Source organism: Exophiala bonariae, assembly GCF_035927105.1.
Source record: "Exophiala bonariae strain CCFEE 5792 chromosome Unknown scaffold_10, whole genome shotgun sequence".
In the NCBI taxonomy this organism is placed as follows: domain Eukaryota; kingdom Fungi; phylum Ascomycota; class Eurotiomycetes; order Chaetothyriales; family Herpotrichiellaceae; genus Exophiala; species Exophiala bonariae.
The window spans coordinates 448,056-467,606 of NW_027042485.1; the positions used below are offsets into that span (position 1 = coordinate 448,056).

A 19,551-nucleotide genomic window follows, 5' to 3' on the forward strand; every position below is an offset into this window, starting at 1 on the left:
GCCCGGAAAGCTCATATTCCTTGAGAGGCGAAGATATGAAACACTAGCTCCTGAAAATTGAATGGGGTGATGTGTGAGATCATGCGAGGAAGTTGCGGAGTGAGGTACTTCGTCTGAGTGAGCAATGTCCCTCACAGGGAGGGTTGCGCACGGAGGAGTTTCCTGTAACGGACTTGGGGGTGGTGGGAATTGTGCCCAGCAGCCCTAGCAGCCCTAGTCAGCACGCCTAAGGGCCCTAGGAACTCGGCTGTTGGGGCCCCAGGACTTCTGAAACTCAAAACACAGTCTGAATCATGAAGATGGAGCAGTCTGACTCTGCTTATCTAGTGTCTGAACGCTGAAGAAACGTGCAATCTCTCGCAGTCAAAACCTTAAGTTGCCGTGCTCTGGATAGCAGTGGAGAATGTATGACAGTCCAGATTTCTTTCATAGCCTGTGGCCCGGTCTGTAAGTGCTGAGACGTTGGCTGAGCTGAGCTTGAGGTCAACTAAATAATCACCTCAAAACTGGTTCTCGAGGTTGAGATCGCTATCGAAAGACTGGCTTGTGATCTGCAATGCTCGGAGAAACGATGCCGTGCCAAGTGTTCATGCTCCATGAAATACTTTGGTGAAGGGAAGGTACTTAGGTACTTTCCAAGTGTTCCTAAGTTTGCGATGGGAATATTTTTGCTGCGGGCCAGAGAATGCCTGCCAGCCCAACTGTTCGCACAGAGTTTGAAATGTACGAATATATCAGCTTGGGGGCTGGGGAGTGCCAACTTGCCCCCGAAATTATGTTCCAGAACCCCAGCTACCTACTCCGTGCTACTGCTGAGTACCTGTATGAGGTACTCCCTACTGCTTATCACCGCAGCTTTAGACCTACTCCGTTCGAGTATAACGCCGGTCAGGCGAAGCTGGACTTTGCGATGTCGGAGAGTCTCCCCGCAGTTGTCGGCCCACTGATCCGGCAGTTCTAGCGAGCACTGAGCAACGACAATCTTCAGGTCATCCAGATCAGTTTCAAGGCTCATTGTGGTTTGAGTGCAGCTATTGAAAATGTCCGTCCCAAGGCGAAAATCGGATAACGAGCCCAAACGGGCTAGTAATGCGTAAGTTCTGTCAATATACCCCAAACCACTACACCGCCGTTGAGTAAAAGGGAGGCAACAATCAGGTATTGAGAAATGCAGAGATCGTTTAATCGATGCCCACATGATGTTCTTTTCTACGGCTTGGCCCTATTCCTATCACGTGGAACGATTGCACTTCCTCTGAATACCCACAGATCACTGATCTGTTTTGTTGAAGATGTCAGCGATGTCGGCATAGCAAGCTCAAATGCTCTGGGACGCAGCCTTGCGATCGATGTCGAAGGAGGAACAAAGAATGCATTTTCGATGATAAGGAAAAAAGAGTAGTTGTCTCTGAGAGGTGAGCACATCCACGATATAGCTACAAAAACTCTCTTGACTAACAGCGTCACTTGAGCTATCTCGAAAATCTCAGACGAGCCGCCCAGGCGGCAGAATTTGCTGAGAATTCAGAACAATTGACTGACCACCATGGCAAAAGTAATGCCAATACTGTGGGTGCCGAGGTCGATGCCATGGACACGGAAGTTGGCCAAGCGGCAGAATTGGAGACACCTTCGTTCTTCCTGAGAAACCGACCAAACAAGCGCCGCAGATGGCGTTAGTGTGCTTCGAAAGGGCAACCCTGGGTAGTAATGCTGACAACTTACAGTGTACCTCGGGACGTCCTCCACATGGTCATTTAACATTCGAGCCGTCTCAATCATCAAGGATCATTTATTCGACAAGAATGGGCCTGAGGAAGACAATGCTTTCAGCTTGGATGGTGATGCATACAAATTCTCATGGAAACGTGTTGGTCTAGAGGATAAACCCGATTTGAGTCGACTGCCGTCCTTAGACTTCGCCATATACCTAACCAACACGGTCAAATTCCATCTGGGCGGCATTCTTCGTCTCTTCGATGAGGATGAGTTTTTGCAACACCTCCACGAGTTCTACGCTGAAGCGCCTGAGAAAGTTGGGAGCTCCAGGCTCTGGTATACTCAATATCTACTTGTTCTAGCGTTTGGGAAAGGCTTTCTGAATGGGCCCAAGACCCCAGGGAGTCTTTCAGGTTCCGAGTTCTTCACACGAGCAATGTCCATCTTACCTGATATTCCGGATCTTCACGAGGAGCCAGTACTGGCAGTTGAAGTGCTAAACTTAATCGCATTGTATTTCTACTGTCTCGACATGAGGCAAACTGCCTATTCCTATGTGAGTATTGCCGATGCCTTTCGGTATTGACGTCGACTTACAGTCAACGCTAGATTGGTCAAGCCTTGCGTATCGCACTGGCAGATGGAATGCACACACGTATTCCGGCTGAGTTGTTAGGAGAGAAACTCGCCGAACGATGTGCCAATATCTGGTGGACAGCTTACGTCCTAGATCGAACGTTATCATCATCCGTTGGCGCCCCAACCTCGGTCCATGATGAGGATATCAAAACCTATCTGGCTTCACCACAACAGTCTTCTCAGCGTTATGCAACCTTGAGCTTACACGTTAAGCTATCCAGATTAATCTCTCATATACTGAATGGTAAGTAAACGGTTTTTGACTCATCAGGCCGATCTCTAACAAACTTCAAGAGCTATATAGTGCAGATGGCAGTCTTGAAGCTTCATACCTCTCAAAGATAAGATCTGTCTTGAGAAGGCTGGCTGAAATTGCTGAAGAGCTTGAAGGGACAATCAACTTCAAGTTCAAAAGTTCTTTGGAGACGCTTTCAAAAGGGGCAACCCACCTTCGCCTCCTCTACCATCAGGTTTGTAGCCCTGACAGACCGTTCGTCGTAGGCTGACCGAGTGGATAGTGCATAATCCTTGCGATAAGGCCTCTACTGCTTTGCCTCCTACAGGAACGATTGAAATCGCTACAAGATGGTACTGGGGTACAAGATCTAACAGGATCCATTCGTGACCTGCTTCAAACTTGTGCAGACTCTGCAGCGAAAACACTTGCAATACTGTGCGCGTTGGCGGAAAACAACATGCTGGACAGCTTCCTCCCATTCGACCTTGAATTTACCTCGTCTGCTGCATCAGTTTTGATTATCCTCGACGATATACTTCGGATCGTACCGATTTCGACCAGTGTCAAGCGCCGCGGAAGCAGGATCTTGCTTGACATGAAGCAGAGAGGCAGTGTTCCAGCACAACTACGCCAGAACGAACTGGACCGGCTCAATCGATTGGCAAGGAGGCTTTGGGAGAGGTTTCCCACATCGATGACTGGGAGTAAGAGCAAATCCAGGGCGAGCACTGCCGTTCAAAATCAGCCAAGCACCATTTCTGGAGCAGATCTACCGCTCGCGCCGACGAGCGCTCCCCAGATCGAGCAGAATTCAACCCAGGGCAATGACCCACCGACGAACCCCCTGTATGATCCGAATCTCTCGCCTCCATTCCAGACACAAAACACTACACCTTTCGACCTGATATCTCCTGACCTCGCCGAACAATTCGAGCTCTCTCAGGAACAAATGTTGTTCGTCGCTGATCAGCTGAACGCCGATGCAGATGATGCATTATTCATGTCGAACTTGGACTTTGGCGCCCCAGGCGGTGCGTCCGGGTCTGGGAATAATTGGCTTTGGAGCATGTCTTGATTCCCGCTTTCTATCGTTTTGTGATTCTGGCTGCTAATTCAACGCGGTGTGCCTGCGCCAGTGCGTGGGAAATGCGGCTTAGAGGAAGAATTTGGCACGAATGTGAATACTGGAATCGGAGGGAGGTGGGGGGAAAGGATAATTGATTTTCGTGCCATTTTTCAACGCGTGGAATGATGAGAACAAGTCGGTCGGCAAGATACCCTGATTATGACGTGGGAAGAACATGCTGAAGGGCTGGATACATTGTGAAATATCCCGGAACGAGATTAAAAGCTGATTTTCAAGATTATCACGTGCTCGATTCTTGCAAGTAGACTAAGCACTCTACGCCCAGTCTCAGAAGGCAAGCAGGGCGTAGCCTCAGTCTATCCGAGTTAAAGTTCCTGGATTGACAGCCCCTCACTCGAATCAGCCTCGTGCTTGTCATTACCAACACGATCAAGCCACACACGAAAGGCCGACATCTCAACCCTGTCGAACCTGTAGCCTCCATCATCGGTATTCCAGAAGACAACTTCCCCTACAGGTTTGCCAGCATACATAAGAAGATCCACATTGGTTACGCAAAAGTCGTCCCACACGCTGGGCGGACCACCTGAGTGCCGTGGAACTACATCAAGGACGGCGCGGAAAAGTTCCCCCCTCTTGTTCTTCTCGTCGCGATATAGCAGCGTAGGAAACAACTGTACCGTGATGTCGTTGGCTCCGCGGTCTGCGAAAAAAGCGAGGAGCGCGGAGAATGTATCGGTGCCGTTGGAGATGAATTCTGAGACATAAAGGCCTTGATAGGGTGAGAGAGAGACAGTGAGAGTAGTGTTGATGTGGGGTGCAGCATAGGTCCCGACATATTTTTCGTAGGCTTGTCGCTGGGCGAGCTTGTCCGTGGCACGGATGAGTTTGGTCGTGATGATCTCGCGAAGTTTGGACATCAGTGCAGTGTCGCCTGCTGTAAGGACAGTGATCCCCAAGGAATATTCGGGTACCAGTATGATGTTGGTTATGTAGCCTGGTAGACCACCGCCTTTGGTGATAAAGGTCACTGGGCGGCCGGTCCTCGACAAGATCTTCTCCGTTCGGAAAATCTCCCACGGCACGCCATAAAAAGAGTTGACGCCCTCGGTGAATGAGGCTGGGTGGAACCAGTTCAATTTCGGCGTGATCCCGTTAAAGTGTGTAAGAATGTATCGGAGGTACGTAGACAGGTCACTAGAAGTCGCGAATAAGCCCCCAGTTGGATTCTGCACTCCTTCATCCACATCCCAATACCATGCTTCGCCTTTTGGTAGGACCGCAAACTCGTCTGGTGGTGGAATGAATGAGGAGCCTTTCATTCCTAAGGGCTCTAGGATAGCCGTACGGATATAATCCTCGTAGCTGAGTCCAGTGACATTGGCGAGCACAAGACCAAGGAGGTCGAAGGCCAGATTCGAATATGTGGACTTCTGGTTGGGCGCGAACAATGGATTTGCGGACCTGAGGAAGTCTGTGAAGTCTTTTGCCGTGCATGGAGTATAATTCGCATACGAGTCACATGTCGGCAGACCTGCATCTGAGACTGGTGGGAAGCCGTACTGAGTTGCATCTGGGATCTCGATGAAGAGGTCTCCTTGTGCGAAATCTCTAGGAATCCCGCTCAGCTGACTGGCAAGGGTTCGAAGAGTTATATCCTTCCAGGGTATACTACCCCTTTGGTGACCACGGAGGTCGGAGATATAGGTATCGACCGTATCATCAAGGCTGAGATTCCCTGCGACATCTTGATATAGGAGACCAAGAACGGTAAATGTCTTCGTAATGCTTGCAATACGATAAGCGCTCTCTCCATTGACTTCCTCGGCACCAGGCCGCGAAACATTCTTGTCCTGTGCAGTGTGGTGTGTAGACCATAATGTGGAATCTGTAGAGGTTATCTCAATTGAGTAGGATGATGCATTATAGACTGGCTTGCTAATCAGGTTGCTCAGCGTATTAGATATGTCGTTGAATGCCTCCAATAATTCAGGACTTTTCTGTGAATAGTCTGGAGAGGGAAATGCCGGTGTATACTTCGAGCAATCTGCTACGATTTGATTAATGAGACTCAAGGCCGCGAGAAAAATTGATGTGACCGAAAGTCGAGTCATGCTGTGCCCACAATTTGTAGGATAGTGCCAGATGAAGATGAGAAGACGCTGAACAATCTCGCGGTCAGGGGTTTTGGTAGGTCGCTTCGTCCGAGTCACTGGCTACAAAGTGCTCAACTATAGTTCGATATCAAATTCGCTTAAGGCAACAGATTTGAATGTTGTTCTGTACCTCGATCATAGATGGTTTCCGTCAAACACTGACGAAGTGTTGCCTAAGTAACTTACCGAGTAAGTGGCATGCCTCAATCTCGCTTCTTTCCTGGGGTAGCACCAGTGACGTCAACAACCGATATTGCTGCTTTACCCGTGCTCACAAGTCGATAGTGCTATGAGAGTGATGATGATGTTGGTGTTTACAAGAGGACATTAGGCAATCTGATGGCTATGAAGGAATATCGCATTTATGCTCGTAGGACAAACCTACAGGATTTGGCATCTACTTCGCTTGATCTATCTGAGTGGAAGACTGGTCGTTACTAACGATATCGGTTGGGGAGCGGGCCAGAGCGAGGGCGGGAGTACCGTTGCGATCCACCTTACAATTGCTGCGTTGACTTCATTCGGTTTCTCTTGTGCTATCCAATGTCCACCAGCGATGTTGACCTGGGTGTATTTACGGCAAAAACTCCTCATAGGCTCCGACAGCTTGGTCTTCCCTGCTGTCGTTGCGACTGAATCATACTCGGCACCAATAAAGAGAACAGGAATATTAACCAAGCCCTCATTGATCTGCCAATCCTCAGTATACTGTGCATTGTCCTCCATGTTGAGGTAGTAAGAGGTAGGAGATCGGAAGCCTCCCTCCTTAAACGCTTCTACCAGCTTTCCGTGCATTTCTTCATCAAGGACGTCAGTATCGAGAGGCAGTTCGGGCGGATTGCCTGCCTCGCCAAACCACCCATTGTTCTTCGTCACAAATGCTGTGAAAGTGGGTTTGTTGAGAGTCTCCGGATCGCCCTTTCGATAGACTGCGCGGAAGAAGTTCGGGATATCTCTTTCGAAATCTGCGATGGCTTTGTCGAAGTTCTTCTCATCTTGATAGTACACCATATAATCCCATTGAGCGTTCGGAAATTGGTCTTCCGGGTACAGCGCGCGATCTGCATATTTGATCAAGCCTTCTTGGACGCCGCATTCGATCGTTCGGTACGCAATGCACATATTCGCAACACCAAGACAATTCTCTGGGTAGTGAGATAGAAAAGACCAAACAACGCCAGCACCCCAGTCATGCCCGATCCATATTGCCTGGCTACGGCCGAGATGTCTCTCGAGAAACCTCAACAGAATTGTATTGATGGCTTTGAGGGAGAATTCTGTCTTGTCATCAGACTTGAAGGATTTTCCAAAGCCAGGCAGATCTGGAGCCACTACACGGAAGCCTAGACCAGCGAAGGTGGTAATTTGTGGTTTCCAAATCTCAGCAACTGCGGGCCAACCATGAACAAAGATTACCAGTGTACCATCTTGAGGCCCAGCTTCCAGGTACGAGATTGTCTTGCCGATAATTGTAGTCTCTTTCCTTGAGATAACGACCATTTTGGTGGCGGCCCAAGGTTATGATATCTAGAGTTTTTGGGACCGGTTGGCTTCCTCGATCATCCAAGACACCTTTATAAGCTGTTTAATGGGGTTTGGAGTCGGTCGGTGTCGGATTATGGGGAATCCTTGTACCAAACTCCCCCGCTATTACTTCGATTTAGCGAAGGCGAAAACTGGGCCCATAGTCACCAATGTAACCGTCAACTGCCGATGCGGAGAGTGATGAAGCTCTAAGAAGTCGAAGAATACCAAGAAAAGAGCGCTACCACACTATGATAGTCAACCTGGGTGAAGTAAAAACTCGTTCCACCGATTCCAGGTAGGAATTGCTTTTCACAAGGCTGTACAGTCTACCGCCCGATAAAGACAAGGCTTAGGTGACATCGTTGTCTGGCATCCGCTGTTAAATATGGCCCTCCTGGTGTTCACTGTTCAACTCAGGGCTGATTAATTATGAAGAGAATACTCACGTATAACAGCCCCATTCCGAATGTTGAGCGCATATCTCGAACGCAGTTACTAAGCCCACAGAGAAGCAACTTGACGAAGACCGAAACCCGATAGGGGGCCCAAGTGGGGAATTCCAGCCAAAGACACCCAATGGACCTCAGCTTTTAGGCCCTAGAACTGATTTATCTGTACCAAAATGATTGATAGCGGCGAGCCTGTGAGTCAATCTAGGCTTCAGGGACAATTTGGGACTTCCTTCTGAATGTCAAATTATTTCAAGAAGGAATGAAGTCATGGTTCACCTTCTTCGTACTGCGGAATAGATATTTGTTGATTCAAATGGCTGCCTCTTTTACGGCGTGGCAGTGAAGGTGTCGCTGTTATGGCGTAAACCTTGACACAACTTAGGTAGGGACCCGATTGCCTTCAGAGTTTGGTACTCGTACTTCTGCAGTTACCCTATCGGTTAACAATTCACTCTTCTAACAAATGAGGCTCTCGTCGTCACACCTCAAGATGGGTTAGCAGCCTTAACTAGTCATCGTTACTATGATCGTGGTTCCAACTGGGGGCAATTTTGCTGAGCAAGTGTCGTCGGCACCGTCTCAAGGCTTCGAACTCTCATCTCGGCCTCTAGCCAACTATGTACACTACAATGCTCTTTGATATTCTACACCGGCAGTGGAAGAAATCTCATGATGATCCACAGCAAGGGAATTCGAATTGTCGTTCTAAAGAAAGCACCGAGCATCACCTTCTCTGTCGGTTCCTTTCCACCTATCTTGGTTCTGGGTCTGCCCCTCCTTCAAGACTCTCAGCCCCAATGGAGAAGAGGCTGCATATACGAGTTAGATAAACTCTCGAATACGGGCTGATTGGGCTACCTGATTCAACTACCGCACCTTATCATCAATCACTGGACATTGGCCTCCCGTATTTGCGGGAAAGGCAGCATGAGTACCAATCGAAATTCGGACCATGCGCGCTGCCTACTAGGCACGGGGGTTTCTGATATTTTGGCTCGAGCTGAGCCCTTCCCAACTTGCGCCCACCACGCTGTTCAAGCACCACAAGTCCGGGTCAAGACTTTTCTCAGCCCTGTGGCGCTCGGAAGGTCCAGACCAGGCGTTTTCGGATTTGAACCACACGGTTTGGCCCCAGCCTTGAACATCTTGTCAACCTCGTTGTCGGTCCTTGCAGTTCTACCAAGGCAATGTTGAGACTGAATAAGTTGTCTCTATGCATTGAGGCTCCCCAGTACATCACTGAGATATGATAGACAGTGGTTACCGAGATCAGCAATCAGGCTGAGAGAAGAGTGCTATTTCCGCTGCACGACAACAATCATGGCTTCCCAAGGGAACGGATCGCAGGCTTTGTTGATCGGCTATCTCGATACAAACCATACATCTTCCCTCGAAGCATCCTGGGTTACACGGCCCACGCCGTGGCCTTTCGTCGCGGCCAGTGTCAGTCTATCCATTCTCCTGGGATTCCTCGGTGTCCAAACCTCCTACAAATCGTGGGAATCGTTGAGGCAAATCAAATCAGGCGGCAGTGTGATTTCGATGAATGATATTGGTTACCAACCCGTCAGACAAACATCCTCCCACGAACAGCAGCACAGAAGATGGACTTCGGCCTCAAGCTCGAATGATTTTTCAACCACGAGGACGTTGATCGAGAACGACGCGATGAGCACATTCGTAAATGATCAACGCCGGGCGAGTAGCTCTACATATACCCGACATAGTGACTCCAACATGCATGGTGGTTTAGGGAAATTTGCACTCACCACAACGGCGATTGGCATCACATGGTCGACGATACGAGCATCTTTGACTCTGGCACTCATGATTCAGATCGTGATGGGCGAGAAACATACCTACCCAGGCATTGCCAGCCTCGTGATCATGTTCACTTCGGTCCAGACATACATGGGAAGCCGAGCAATGCCACGCATCTTGTACCTTCTGATCGCCATCGATCTACTCATGATATACGGATGTATCGTGCTGGCCATATTCTCCTTCCTACAAGACAAGAAAACCTCATACCAAGAATTCGCCGTGCTTGGCGGAAACTGCCCATGTCTGCTCGGGTTCAAGACAGGCCACGACATGAAGACGTGCGCCGAATTCCCAAGCCCTCCGGCCTTCGTCGGCTGCGACACCCAATACCTCTGGGCCAACAACACCAACCACGCCACAAACATGACGGCCACCTATCCCAAGTCCTGCCTCCTCTCCGACCACAACGACGGCAGCGACAGCGACCTCAACCCCAACCTCATGACGTACCTCGTCCTGGCGGAGATCGTCGTCGGCGGCGTCGGCCTGCTCTACGGCCTGATCGTCCTGGGCATCGCGTCGCGCTGGATCCCACGCGCGCTGTCCCACCCGAGAGAACTCTTCGTCTCGTTCCCGCTCATCGCCCCGCCTCGACAGTCCAACAAACGTCCAGGGCCCAACCCGACCGACCCGTACAATCAGCGCCCAAAACACCACAACATGCCCACCCGCGCCGTCGGCATGACCGTCCTCGCCTTCGTCGCCATGCTGGCCTTCGCCACCATCACCATCGTCGTGCACGTGCTAGACGAAACCCGCCCCATCCGTCTGTTCTACATGGACAGCGTGGGCCCACGGCTCGACGGCGCGGGCAGCATCGGGGGTAATAATGTCGTTGATGTTGGGGGTGGCAATCTCGACTTGGGAGCGAGTTGGTCGGATTGTTTTGTTGTCGATACACCGTACTGGGCCGATGGCGGGTTCAAAGATTGGTGGGCTTTGCATAAAAGTAATCTTTTGAGGGCCATTGCGTTGGTTTGAGCGTGAAGAGGAAAGGGGGAGAGCTAGGGCGAAAGGGGGCCGAATCAAGGGTTGGTTACATAACGCTCGACAGCATGGAAGTGGTGGGAGAACTGGTTAATTCGTCGAGATAATGGGCATGGAGGCGTCTCTACATCTATCTACAAACACCAAAGACTTCTACTAGACTAGGAACAGCATGAGACGAACAGTGAGGGAATCACGCAACGTCAAACGAGACATATTTAATAGTGATTCAATCTAACATTATATGGATATCCATGAATCCAAAATCTCTCCAACGGGATTTTTCACATCACCAAGCTAGATAGCTACATCGACAGGGCCAATGGGCCACGAATGTGTTGCAAAATCTTGATGCCTACCAATTGCCATCTGTCCTGAGACTGTATCCTATTCTACTGTAGTTCGACCTCAGCTGGTACGGGCTCCAGTGCACTGTTCTTGGAGATCAATGGAGTGGACGTCAGGGTGGTGTTGACCCGATGTACCATTGGCACAATATTGGACACTCAAGGTGTGTTGTCAAACTGTATTTCTTGAAAGGCAGAAGACGTGTTCTTGATGTGCCTGGTCCAATCCCCCAATGGACTCGTTGGTGGTCGAGATTCAGTTGCGGACGTGGATCCAATGTGCTCAGAAGCCACTCTCGAGCTTCGTACTCAATCCCAGCCCATGTTCCAGCCCTCGCCTAAGAGCATCAATGCTCTCGCGGCGGGTTTCTCCTGCATCTCTCTTGGCAAAGAGGCTGGGAAAGCAACGACAGCTTGTCTCAGAGCAGCGATTCCAGCAGCCCCATAGAAGAGTACGAATCTGTCGCGGGCGATATTCTCAAGCATGGATTTGAGTAGGATGAGGTGACTGGTTTGGACTTCGGTGGGTGGGGTATTGACGATGCTGGCGAGGCTCGTCCAGTAATGGTGGGGTGGCCAGGGGTTGATGAGGCGTGATCTGGCGAAATTTCGTAGGGCGATTGAAGCGTAGCCAACCCCAAGGCCGGTTAGGCGATCGTATTGCTTTTGCTCACTGACGAATGCTTTTGTATCGTCTGAGACTGACTCCTTACGCCAGCCCAGGCGTAGTTTTCCGGCGGTGGTGGATTCGGACCCAGAGATGCCAAAGAGGATAGGTGCCACCGCGTGGAATTTGCACATCAAAACTGCGATCAGAGAGCAGCTGCTGGGTTTCATGGGTGGTGTGGGAGTTGAACCGCCAAAGGCTTCGTAGTGGATACCGGAATTGACGGATGGGACATTGCGCTGGAATTGCAGCTCTGGCATGGAGAAGATCTGAGCTGCGAGTGTGCCAATCGGTTCTGCTGCCTTGGGATTCACAGCGCATTCGCCTACAAAGGCGTTCATAACGGCTTTGCTGAACATGGAGAGTAGGTAGAGGAGGAGTTCTGGGACGGTGGTCTGGCCTTTGTCCAGGAGACTGAGACCTGGTGGGAGGTATTCGTTGACGCTGACTGGCGAAGAAGGAATTTCTTTCAAGGCTCTCAGTAATATTGTGCGTATTCTTTCATGCTGTGTGAAGAGAGTGGTTAGCATCGAGGGAATCGATAAGGGGATCTGTGACTTACAGGAACTCTATTGCCAACTTTGTCGTCCGTCAATTGACCAATACATGTCTTTATTGTGCGTCTCATGTCACCAACATGAGGCTTCAGTGTCGCATTTTTTCTTGAGTTTGCCCAAAATTCTTTCCGAAAGGCTTTGAGTTTTCGATGGAGTGCCAAATAATGTCTATGTTCCGCTTCCTGATCGGACCGACCAGGAGTGGTAGTATGTGTTGGGTGTTGTCCAGGTATCGCTGAAGGTGTCACTGCTTGGGCTTGAATCTTATGTACAGCCTCTTCTTGTTGTTGTTGCTTGAGTGCAAGTTCCTGGTCAGACTTCTCCTTCTGTTCTCGTGCGAGTTTTTCAGCTTGTGCAGTTGCTTCGCGTTCTCGTCGTTGGTTTTCTTCAGCCTCAGCCTTCTCCTTTTGAAGTCGTTCTCTCTCAGCCCGTTCTCGCTCTTCTGTCTCAGCTCTCTCTCGCCGCTCTCTCTCTTCGCGGTCTCTGCGTTCCTGTTCAACGCGTCTTCTTGCAGCCTCTGCCTCTTGTCTCCGATTCTCCTCTTCTTCCTCCTGCCTCCTCCGCTCCTCTTCACGCCTCCGTCGATCTTCCTCTTCTTTTTTCAGAAATGATCGGAGAACGGCTTCAGCCTGTTGTCTGACTAATTCATGCTGAGCAGCTGCATGGCTAATCTCTTTTCGATGGACCTCAGCCTGGGCCATCTCTTTTGCGTCAAGCTCTTCTTGTTGTTGGCGACGCTGAAAAGAGTCCAGCTTCTGACATTCGGCATGATGGAGATGCACTTGGTTGAAGGCGCGTTCCAAATCATATTCCACTTTCCTTGAAGGACTGTCGTCGCTTCTGCGCGATATCTGATATGGTGACGCGCGTGTCATGACTGGGTCACGTGCCTGTGATATTGAAATTTCCAAATTTGGGCGATAGTCACGGCGACACCAGAATTGCGATATTGCAGGTCAAAATGATCCAAGGGAGACACAGCAGTTGCCTAGTGAGCTGGAAGTATCGGAATGGTTCCGAGCAGTGACGAATTTCCAGCTCCTGGCTGCATGCAGAAATTGTTGATGCCGGGAGTCGGTGAATGACAACAAAGGGTGAATGCCGAGCAGAGTCAAGTCATCACGAACCGGCTGCTCACTGATGGGTCTGATGATGAAAGTCCTAAGCTTTGAAACAATCAGGAGTGTTTCGATTAAACAGAAATTGACAAGTTTTGACGAGAGATGGGGCGATATGAGAAACACGATATGTCGTTTCGAGTGAAAAGCGCGCCAAAATTCTGGGGATGAAAAGCTCGACAATGAGGCTGCAGTGGCAGGTGCGCAGTTGGTGGTTGGTTTCAGGCTCACACAGCAAAAGTTTAGGTGTGGAGAAGCCCAGGGCCCAAGCCTCGGGGATGGTAGTTGAACTGTCACAGTCGCTTACTATATATTACAATCAGGGGAAGAAATGGTCGCCTCGGGCGGTGCGGTTAAGGGATCTAGGTGCCTAGGTACCTAGCTACGAGGGTTTCTCAAGTTGAGAGAGCTGGCATTAGGTTGAACTTAACTTTGGCGTGCAGGCCACCCAGAGCCTGAAGTGGCAGTGGTAGCGGGTGAGGGAATGGCAAGCCTAAATTCAGCGTTCAAAGTTGCCGGGTTCCGCCCGCACTCGACTCTTGGCATTATGGGAAGGCTGGATGCTGATGTGCATTAAGCGTCAGCCTCAGGGGGAGTTGGTCATTTGAGATGTTATTATTCCTGAGGATTGCGACTTGTTTGTTCGAAGGGGCAGAAATAATGACAATGATAATAAAAGAGAAGAGTGCTGTGATTGAAGCCGTCGAGTGTCTCCGAGCGGCATCAATGGCATCCATTAAGACACTGTCCGTACAGCCATAGATTAAACACCCCCTGCCACCGACGAGGGCCTAACTAATAATAATGATATATAACTAGATGAGCTTGAACATCACTCGTGCTTTGGACTTCTTAGCTGTACCACTTACTGAAGAACCTCCTCCTCAGTGGCGTAAAGAACATCCTGAGACTGAGACCTTTTGTTGGAGACACATCCACTCCCCCCCCCCCATTGAGCCCCCATCCACTTCCTCCTCCAGGCTCCCAATGCCAATGCCATAGAGACAACGTTCGGTTACTGGTCGATCGTGCTAAACTACCACCATCGGCGACCACTGGCATTGTCCATCACATCCGGTCTAAACCGTATCAAGTCCGATATCTCTTGCCCTTCTCAATCCTGGCCAAGACTCAAAGAGAAACTCATACAGACAGACTCGTACTAGCACTATTTACCACTGCCATTAAGTTGCACCCAAACTGCACCTTGGTCTCTCACACTCCCTCCATTCACTTTCATCCACTGCACCCTCTCTCTGTCCCTGTCTTTCCCTGATTGCAACTCATCGCCTTTTGCTTTCGCATCCAATCCTTGTTCAAAAGCCAGACTCACTCTCTTGTGCTGCTTGCCGAGTCCCCTGGAAATCATCTCTCTCTCGGCGACTGTCTTGTCCGTCGACTCCGTTTCCTGTCCTTTCCTGACATTTGCAACTGCCACTGCAATTGCATCTGCGGCCTCCCATCGAGCCTGCCTTCCTCAGAGTCAATCTTGCACTCACCGTCACTGCTCCATATCGATCCTGACGACTGCTTGCTGGCGTCAGTCATCAGCTCTACGCTATCTCTCCCCTCTTCCTCATCCCCACCACAGTGTCTTGTCCGAGTCTTGACACCTTTCTTCCCCTCCACACGGTACCGGCCTCACATAACTATTTCTCTGGCTGGGCTTTCATCAATACCAAGCTCCATTAATTGCTTCCTTCTACTCCTTGAAGGATTGCAGTCTCTGCGCAGCATTGATAGCCCTTTTGACCGATACACAGACTGGTGAGTCTCCGCATTCCAAGCTGAAAGCGTGTGTCCAGATGGAACATCACTGTTGTGCTACTCTCTCTGCCCCTACCATGGCAGTCACCACCTGTCGTTGGATTCCACTATTCATCAAGCATTGAACCCTACTGACCATCGCCTTCTCCTTGCGCAGTTTGAATCCTTCTCGCCCTTCTTTGATCAGCTAGAGCAACCAAGGTCATCCTCGTTGTCCTTCTGCTCAGCAGTCACCAATTTTGGCCCCATTCACACAGAACGATCTCCATTCCGTTTCTGATTCAAGAGACGCAAGATGGCACAACCAGGTTCTACTGGCGTGCCAGGCCCTGCCGGGCGTAGGCTCCATATCGCCCATCGACGCAGCCCATCCGAGCTGACTCCATTGATGATGGAACAACTTGCTCTTCAGCAACAAATTGAACTGCTTCAACAGCAACAACAACAGATTGCTGCCACTCATCAGCAATATGTCAACATGGGCATGATCCAGCAGCCCCTACAAAACATGCCGGGCTATTCCCCTATCCAACCCCAACCCATTCCCCCAAATAATGCAAACTATCAGTTCCCGCAAATGCAGCAGCAGATGGGAATGCCGGGAAATCCCCCAACACAACCTGCTGCTCATCGAAGAAATAATTCCGCCCTGCCAGGTATGGCTATGGGTCCTCCACCTGCACCTTCAGCCGGTACTGCCGGTGCTGCTTATGGGGACTTCAATCAACAAGCTGCCTCTTCAAACCGCGAGAACGCAAGCAATCGTGGCAGAGGTGGTGGAAATGCAGGCGGTGGACATGCTAGACGCCATTCATTGGCACTTCCCGAAGCCAAAAAGGCTGCAGAATTGGCTGAGAAGAAGAGAACTGCTGCAGGTTTTCAATTCCCCATCCCTGGGGCCACTGGTATTGCTGAGAGCCCTGTGACTGCGACTCCCGTTGACGACAAAGCACAAACACCAACTTCTTCTCAAGGACTTGGTCTACAGCGTGCGGGTAATGCTCGAGGTGGTGGTCATAGTCGCAGCCAAAGCATGGCTGCTGGCGGCACTCGTGGTGGTGGCACAGGTGGTCGTTCAGCTTTCCAGTTTCCTCCACCAAATGCCACTGCCGATGGTGGACAGTCTGGTCAGTCAGACTTGCAACGCCGTGGCAGCCAGAGCAGCCACACAAGACAAGGCTCCCGAAACTTCGAGGGCAACTGGCGTCAGCAAAACAACCAGCAACCTGCTGATCAACCACAACAACAGATGGGCCAATTCAGTCAACCTGCAGGCATGGCTGGCCCTGGCTTCCAGCCTGGTCATAGAGCTGGTAGAGGCTCAATCAATCAATCTGTCGGCTCCATGAGTGGGTTCCAGTATCCTGGTCAGCCCCAGCTCATGCAAATGCAAAATGGGCAGATGCTCATGCCTCAAATGTTTGCTGGTCAACAACTCAATGCTCTTCAAATAGCACAACTTCAAGCCATGCAAGGAGCTCAGCTTGGGGGTCTTCAGGCCAGCCAACACGCACCACAGCTGGGCATGCAACAGAATCAACAGCAGAGAAAGACTCTCTTCACACCTTATCTTCCTCAAGCAACCTTACCTGCCCTGCTCAATGACGGTCAACTCGTTGCGGGTATTCTTCGTGTGAACAAGAAGAATAGGTCAGACGCGTATGTCACTACCAGTGATCTGGACGCCGACATTTTCATTTGCGGTAGCAAAGATCGTAACCGAGCTCTCGAGGGCGATCTAGTCGCAATTGAGTTGCTGGACGTTGATGAGGTCTGGGGCCAAAAGCGTGAAAAGGAGGAAAAGAAGAAGCGCAAGGATATAACAGATACTCGCTCTTCTGGTAATGCTCAGAACGGCAAGAACGATACTTCTTCATCCACAGAGAATCAGTCCATCGCTCCAGACGGCAGCATTCGTAGGCGTGGAAGTCTCCGTCAGCGACCAACACAAAAGAAGAATGATGACGTTGAGGTTGAGGGTCAGAGCCTCCTTTTGATGGAAGAGGAAGAGATCAGCGACGAACAGAAGCCTCTCTACGCTGGACACGTGGTTGCTGTCATTGAACGTGTTGCTGGGCAAATGTTCTCCGGAACCCTCGGTCTCCTTCGACCAAGCAGTCAAGCAACCAAGGAGAAGCAAGAAGCTGAACGACATGCCCGCGATGGTAATAACCACGGACGAAGCGAGTCCCGCCAACAAGACAAACCAAAGATCGTTTGGTTCAAGCCCACCGACAAGCGTGTTCCACTCATTGCGATTCCTACGGAGCAAGCTCCTCGGGACTTTGTCGAGAAACATATGGATTATGCCAACCGAATTTTTGTTGCGTGCATCAAGCGTTGGCCCATAACTTCTTTGCATCCCTTCGGAACTCTGGTTGAACAACTTGGCGAAATGGGCGACTTACGTGTCGAGACCGATGCCCTTCTTCGTGACAACAATTTTGGCTCTGATGAGTTTTCTGATGCTGTCCACAAGAGCGTTGGTTGGGATGATTGGTCCCTTGCAGCTGAGTCCGAGGAAAGTCTGGCCAACCGTCGCGACCTTCGCGACGAGCGCACTTTCACTATCGATCCCAATGGGACCAACGAGCTTGATGATGCTCTTCATATCAAGAACCTCGGTGATGGTATGGTCGAGCTTGGTATTCATGTGACTGATATTGCACACTTTGTCAAGGGAAACTCTCTCGTCGACAGAGAAGCCAAGAAACGGGGAACCGGTGTATACCTCATGACACGTGCAGTCAACATGCTCCCAGCCAAACTTTCTTCCGGAGTTTGTTCCCTCGTTCCCGGAGAGGGACGCTTGACCGTCAGCGTCATCCTGAAGGTTGACATCAAGACTGGAAAGGTGGAAGGTCAACCCTGGATCGGGCAAACCATTATCCAAAGCTCGGGTAAACTGGCCTATGATGAGGTTGATGCTGTCATTAAAGGTGATGGTAAAGTCGATCTGCACGGTGCCACTGTCGACGACATCAAGACTCTTTATACCATCGCGAACAAATTCAGGGAGGCTCGCTTCGGCCATCGTTCCGCAAATATTCAACCTCTTCGCTTGCTGTATCAGCTGGATGACGAGAATGTTCCTGTCGAGCATAACATCTTCAATACTTCTGCTGCCCATGAAATCATTGAAGAAATCAGCTGCAAGGCGAACTTTTTGGTTGCCCAGAAGATTTTTGCTGCCATGCCAGATAAGGCTTTCCTCAGACGCCAGGCGTCTCCCAACCCCAGACGACTTCTTACACTCGCTGAACGAATGACCAAGGCTGGCTTCGATATTGATACCAATAGCAGTGGAACTTTGCAGGACAGTCTTTTCAAGGTTGAAGATCCAGACTTCCGCAAAGGTATGGAGACTTTGTTGGTTAAGACTTTGCAACGCGCCAAGTACTACCTCGGCAACCAGATTCCTGAAGATCAACGTCAGCACTATACCCTCAATCTGCCAATCTATTGCCATTTCACGAACCCGACCCGTCGCTACGCGGATATTGTTGTCCATCGACAATTGGAAGCCGCTCTTTCCGATGGGGCTATCGAGTTTAATGAAGATCTTGAGAGTCTGGCCAAGACATCCGAACAGTGCAACAACAAGAAGGACTCTGCCCATGCAGCTCAGGAACAGAGTGTTCACATCGAGTCATGCCGCCTCATGGACAAGAAGAGCAAGGAATTTGGTGGCGATTTGATCAGTGAAGGTATCATCATCTGTGTCTACGAATCTGCATTCGATGTATTGATTCCCGAATATGGTTTTGAGAAGCGTGTTCATTGTGATCAGCTACCACTCAAGAAGGCTGAATTCCGCAAAGATGAAAGAGTTCTTGAACTCTACTGGGAGAAGGGCGTCCCATCATCAGCATATGTACCAGAGGACGAACGACCTCGTGCTTCGGCAAGCACCAGAGGCAATCATACTACACGTGATTCCGAGACTGCCAAGGAACGTGCCAAAGAGCGATATGAAGCCCAGAGGAAGAATGTTGATAGCAACACCATTTCGACCGATGATGTGGACGCTCTTTACGACGATGACAGTGCCTCTGAAATCACCGAGATGGCGGCAGGCGTTTCGCTCAATTCTCCAGTGGATCGCTCCACTCAAAGCATGCCACCATCACCAACTCGCAACGGATTGTCATCCAATGGACCCACCCGAACCCAATCCGACTCTCGTATTGCGAAGTCGGGGAATGACATTCCAGAAAACCAATTGACAGACAAGGAGAAGTATCTCAGCTACTTCAAGCTGAGGGAGGAAGGTGGAGAGTACATTCAAGATGTCACCGAGATGACTCGTGTTCCGGTCATCCTCAAGACAGATTTAACCAAGAGTCCTCCGTAAGTCGTCCACTCTATCATGACATGACCATTACTGACCTCTGAACCAGATGCCTCACCATCCGATCCATGAATCCATATGCGTTGTAATGGACGAGCAAGAATCACCCCCACAA

The 19,551-nt window shown here is 50.2% G+C and overlaps 6 protein-coding genes across 6 annotated transcripts; 3 read left to right on the plus strand and 3 right to left on the minus strand.

Moving 5' to 3' along the window:
- Positions 1–1,040: 1,040 nt before the first annotated feature.
- Positions 1,041–3,671, plus strand: LTR84_001440 (uncharacterized protein; the record flags this gene model as incomplete). Its single annotated transcript, XM_064845064.1, has 6 exons — positions 1,041–1,093; positions 1,473–1,675; positions 1,728–2,275; positions 2,329–2,602; positions 2,653–2,828; positions 2,922–3,671. The coding sequence occupies 6 exons, from the start codon at positions 1,041–1,043 to the stop codon at positions 3,669–3,671; spliced, it is 2,004 nt and encodes a 667-aa protein (XP_064707322.1).
- A 377-nt stretch (positions 3,672–4,048) lies between these two features.
- Positions 4,049–5,797, minus strand: LTR84_001441 (uncharacterized protein; the record flags this gene model as incomplete). The annotated part of the gene is made up of 1 exon (XM_064845065.1): positions 4,049–5,797. The coding sequence occupies one exon, from the start codon at positions 5,795–5,797 to the stop codon at positions 4,049–4,051; it is 1,749 nt and encodes a 582-aa protein (XP_064707323.1).
- A 453-nt stretch (positions 5,798–6,250) lies between these two features.
- On the minus strand, positions 6,251–7,339 carry LTR84_001442 (uncharacterized protein; the record flags this gene model as incomplete). Its single annotated transcript, XM_064845066.1, has 1 exon — positions 6,251–7,339. The coding sequence occupies one exon, from the start codon at positions 7,337–7,339 to the stop codon at positions 6,251–6,253; it is 1,089 nt and encodes a 362-aa protein (XP_064707324.1).
- A 1,799-nt stretch (positions 7,340–9,138) lies between these two features.
- Positions 9,139–10,623, plus strand: LTR84_001443 (uncharacterized protein; the record flags this gene model as incomplete). The annotated part of the gene is made up of 1 exon (XM_064845067.1): positions 9,139–10,623. The coding sequence occupies one exon, from the start codon at positions 9,139–9,141 to the stop codon at positions 10,621–10,623; it is 1,485 nt and encodes a 494-aa protein (XP_064707325.1).
- Positions 10,624–11,285: 662 nt separating this feature from the next.
- LTR84_001444 (uncharacterized protein) lies at positions 11,286–13,075 on the minus strand (the record flags this gene model as incomplete). Its single annotated transcript, XM_064845068.1, has 2 exons — positions 11,286–12,149; positions 12,206–13,075. The coding sequence occupies 2 exons, from the start codon at positions 13,073–13,075 to the stop codon at positions 11,286–11,288; spliced, it is 1,734 nt and encodes a 577-aa protein (XP_064707326.1).
- A 2,305-nt stretch (positions 13,076–15,380) lies between these two features.
- On the plus strand, positions 15,381–19,525 carry LTR84_001445 (uncharacterized protein; the record flags this gene model as incomplete). Its single annotated transcript, XM_064845069.1, has 2 exons — positions 15,381–19,435; positions 19,486–19,525. 2 exons carry the CDS (start codon positions 15,381–15,383, stop codon positions 19,523–19,525), a joined length of 4,095 nt encoding a protein of 1,364 aa, XP_064707327.1.
- Between the last annotated feature and the right edge of the window lie 26 nt (positions 19,526–19,551).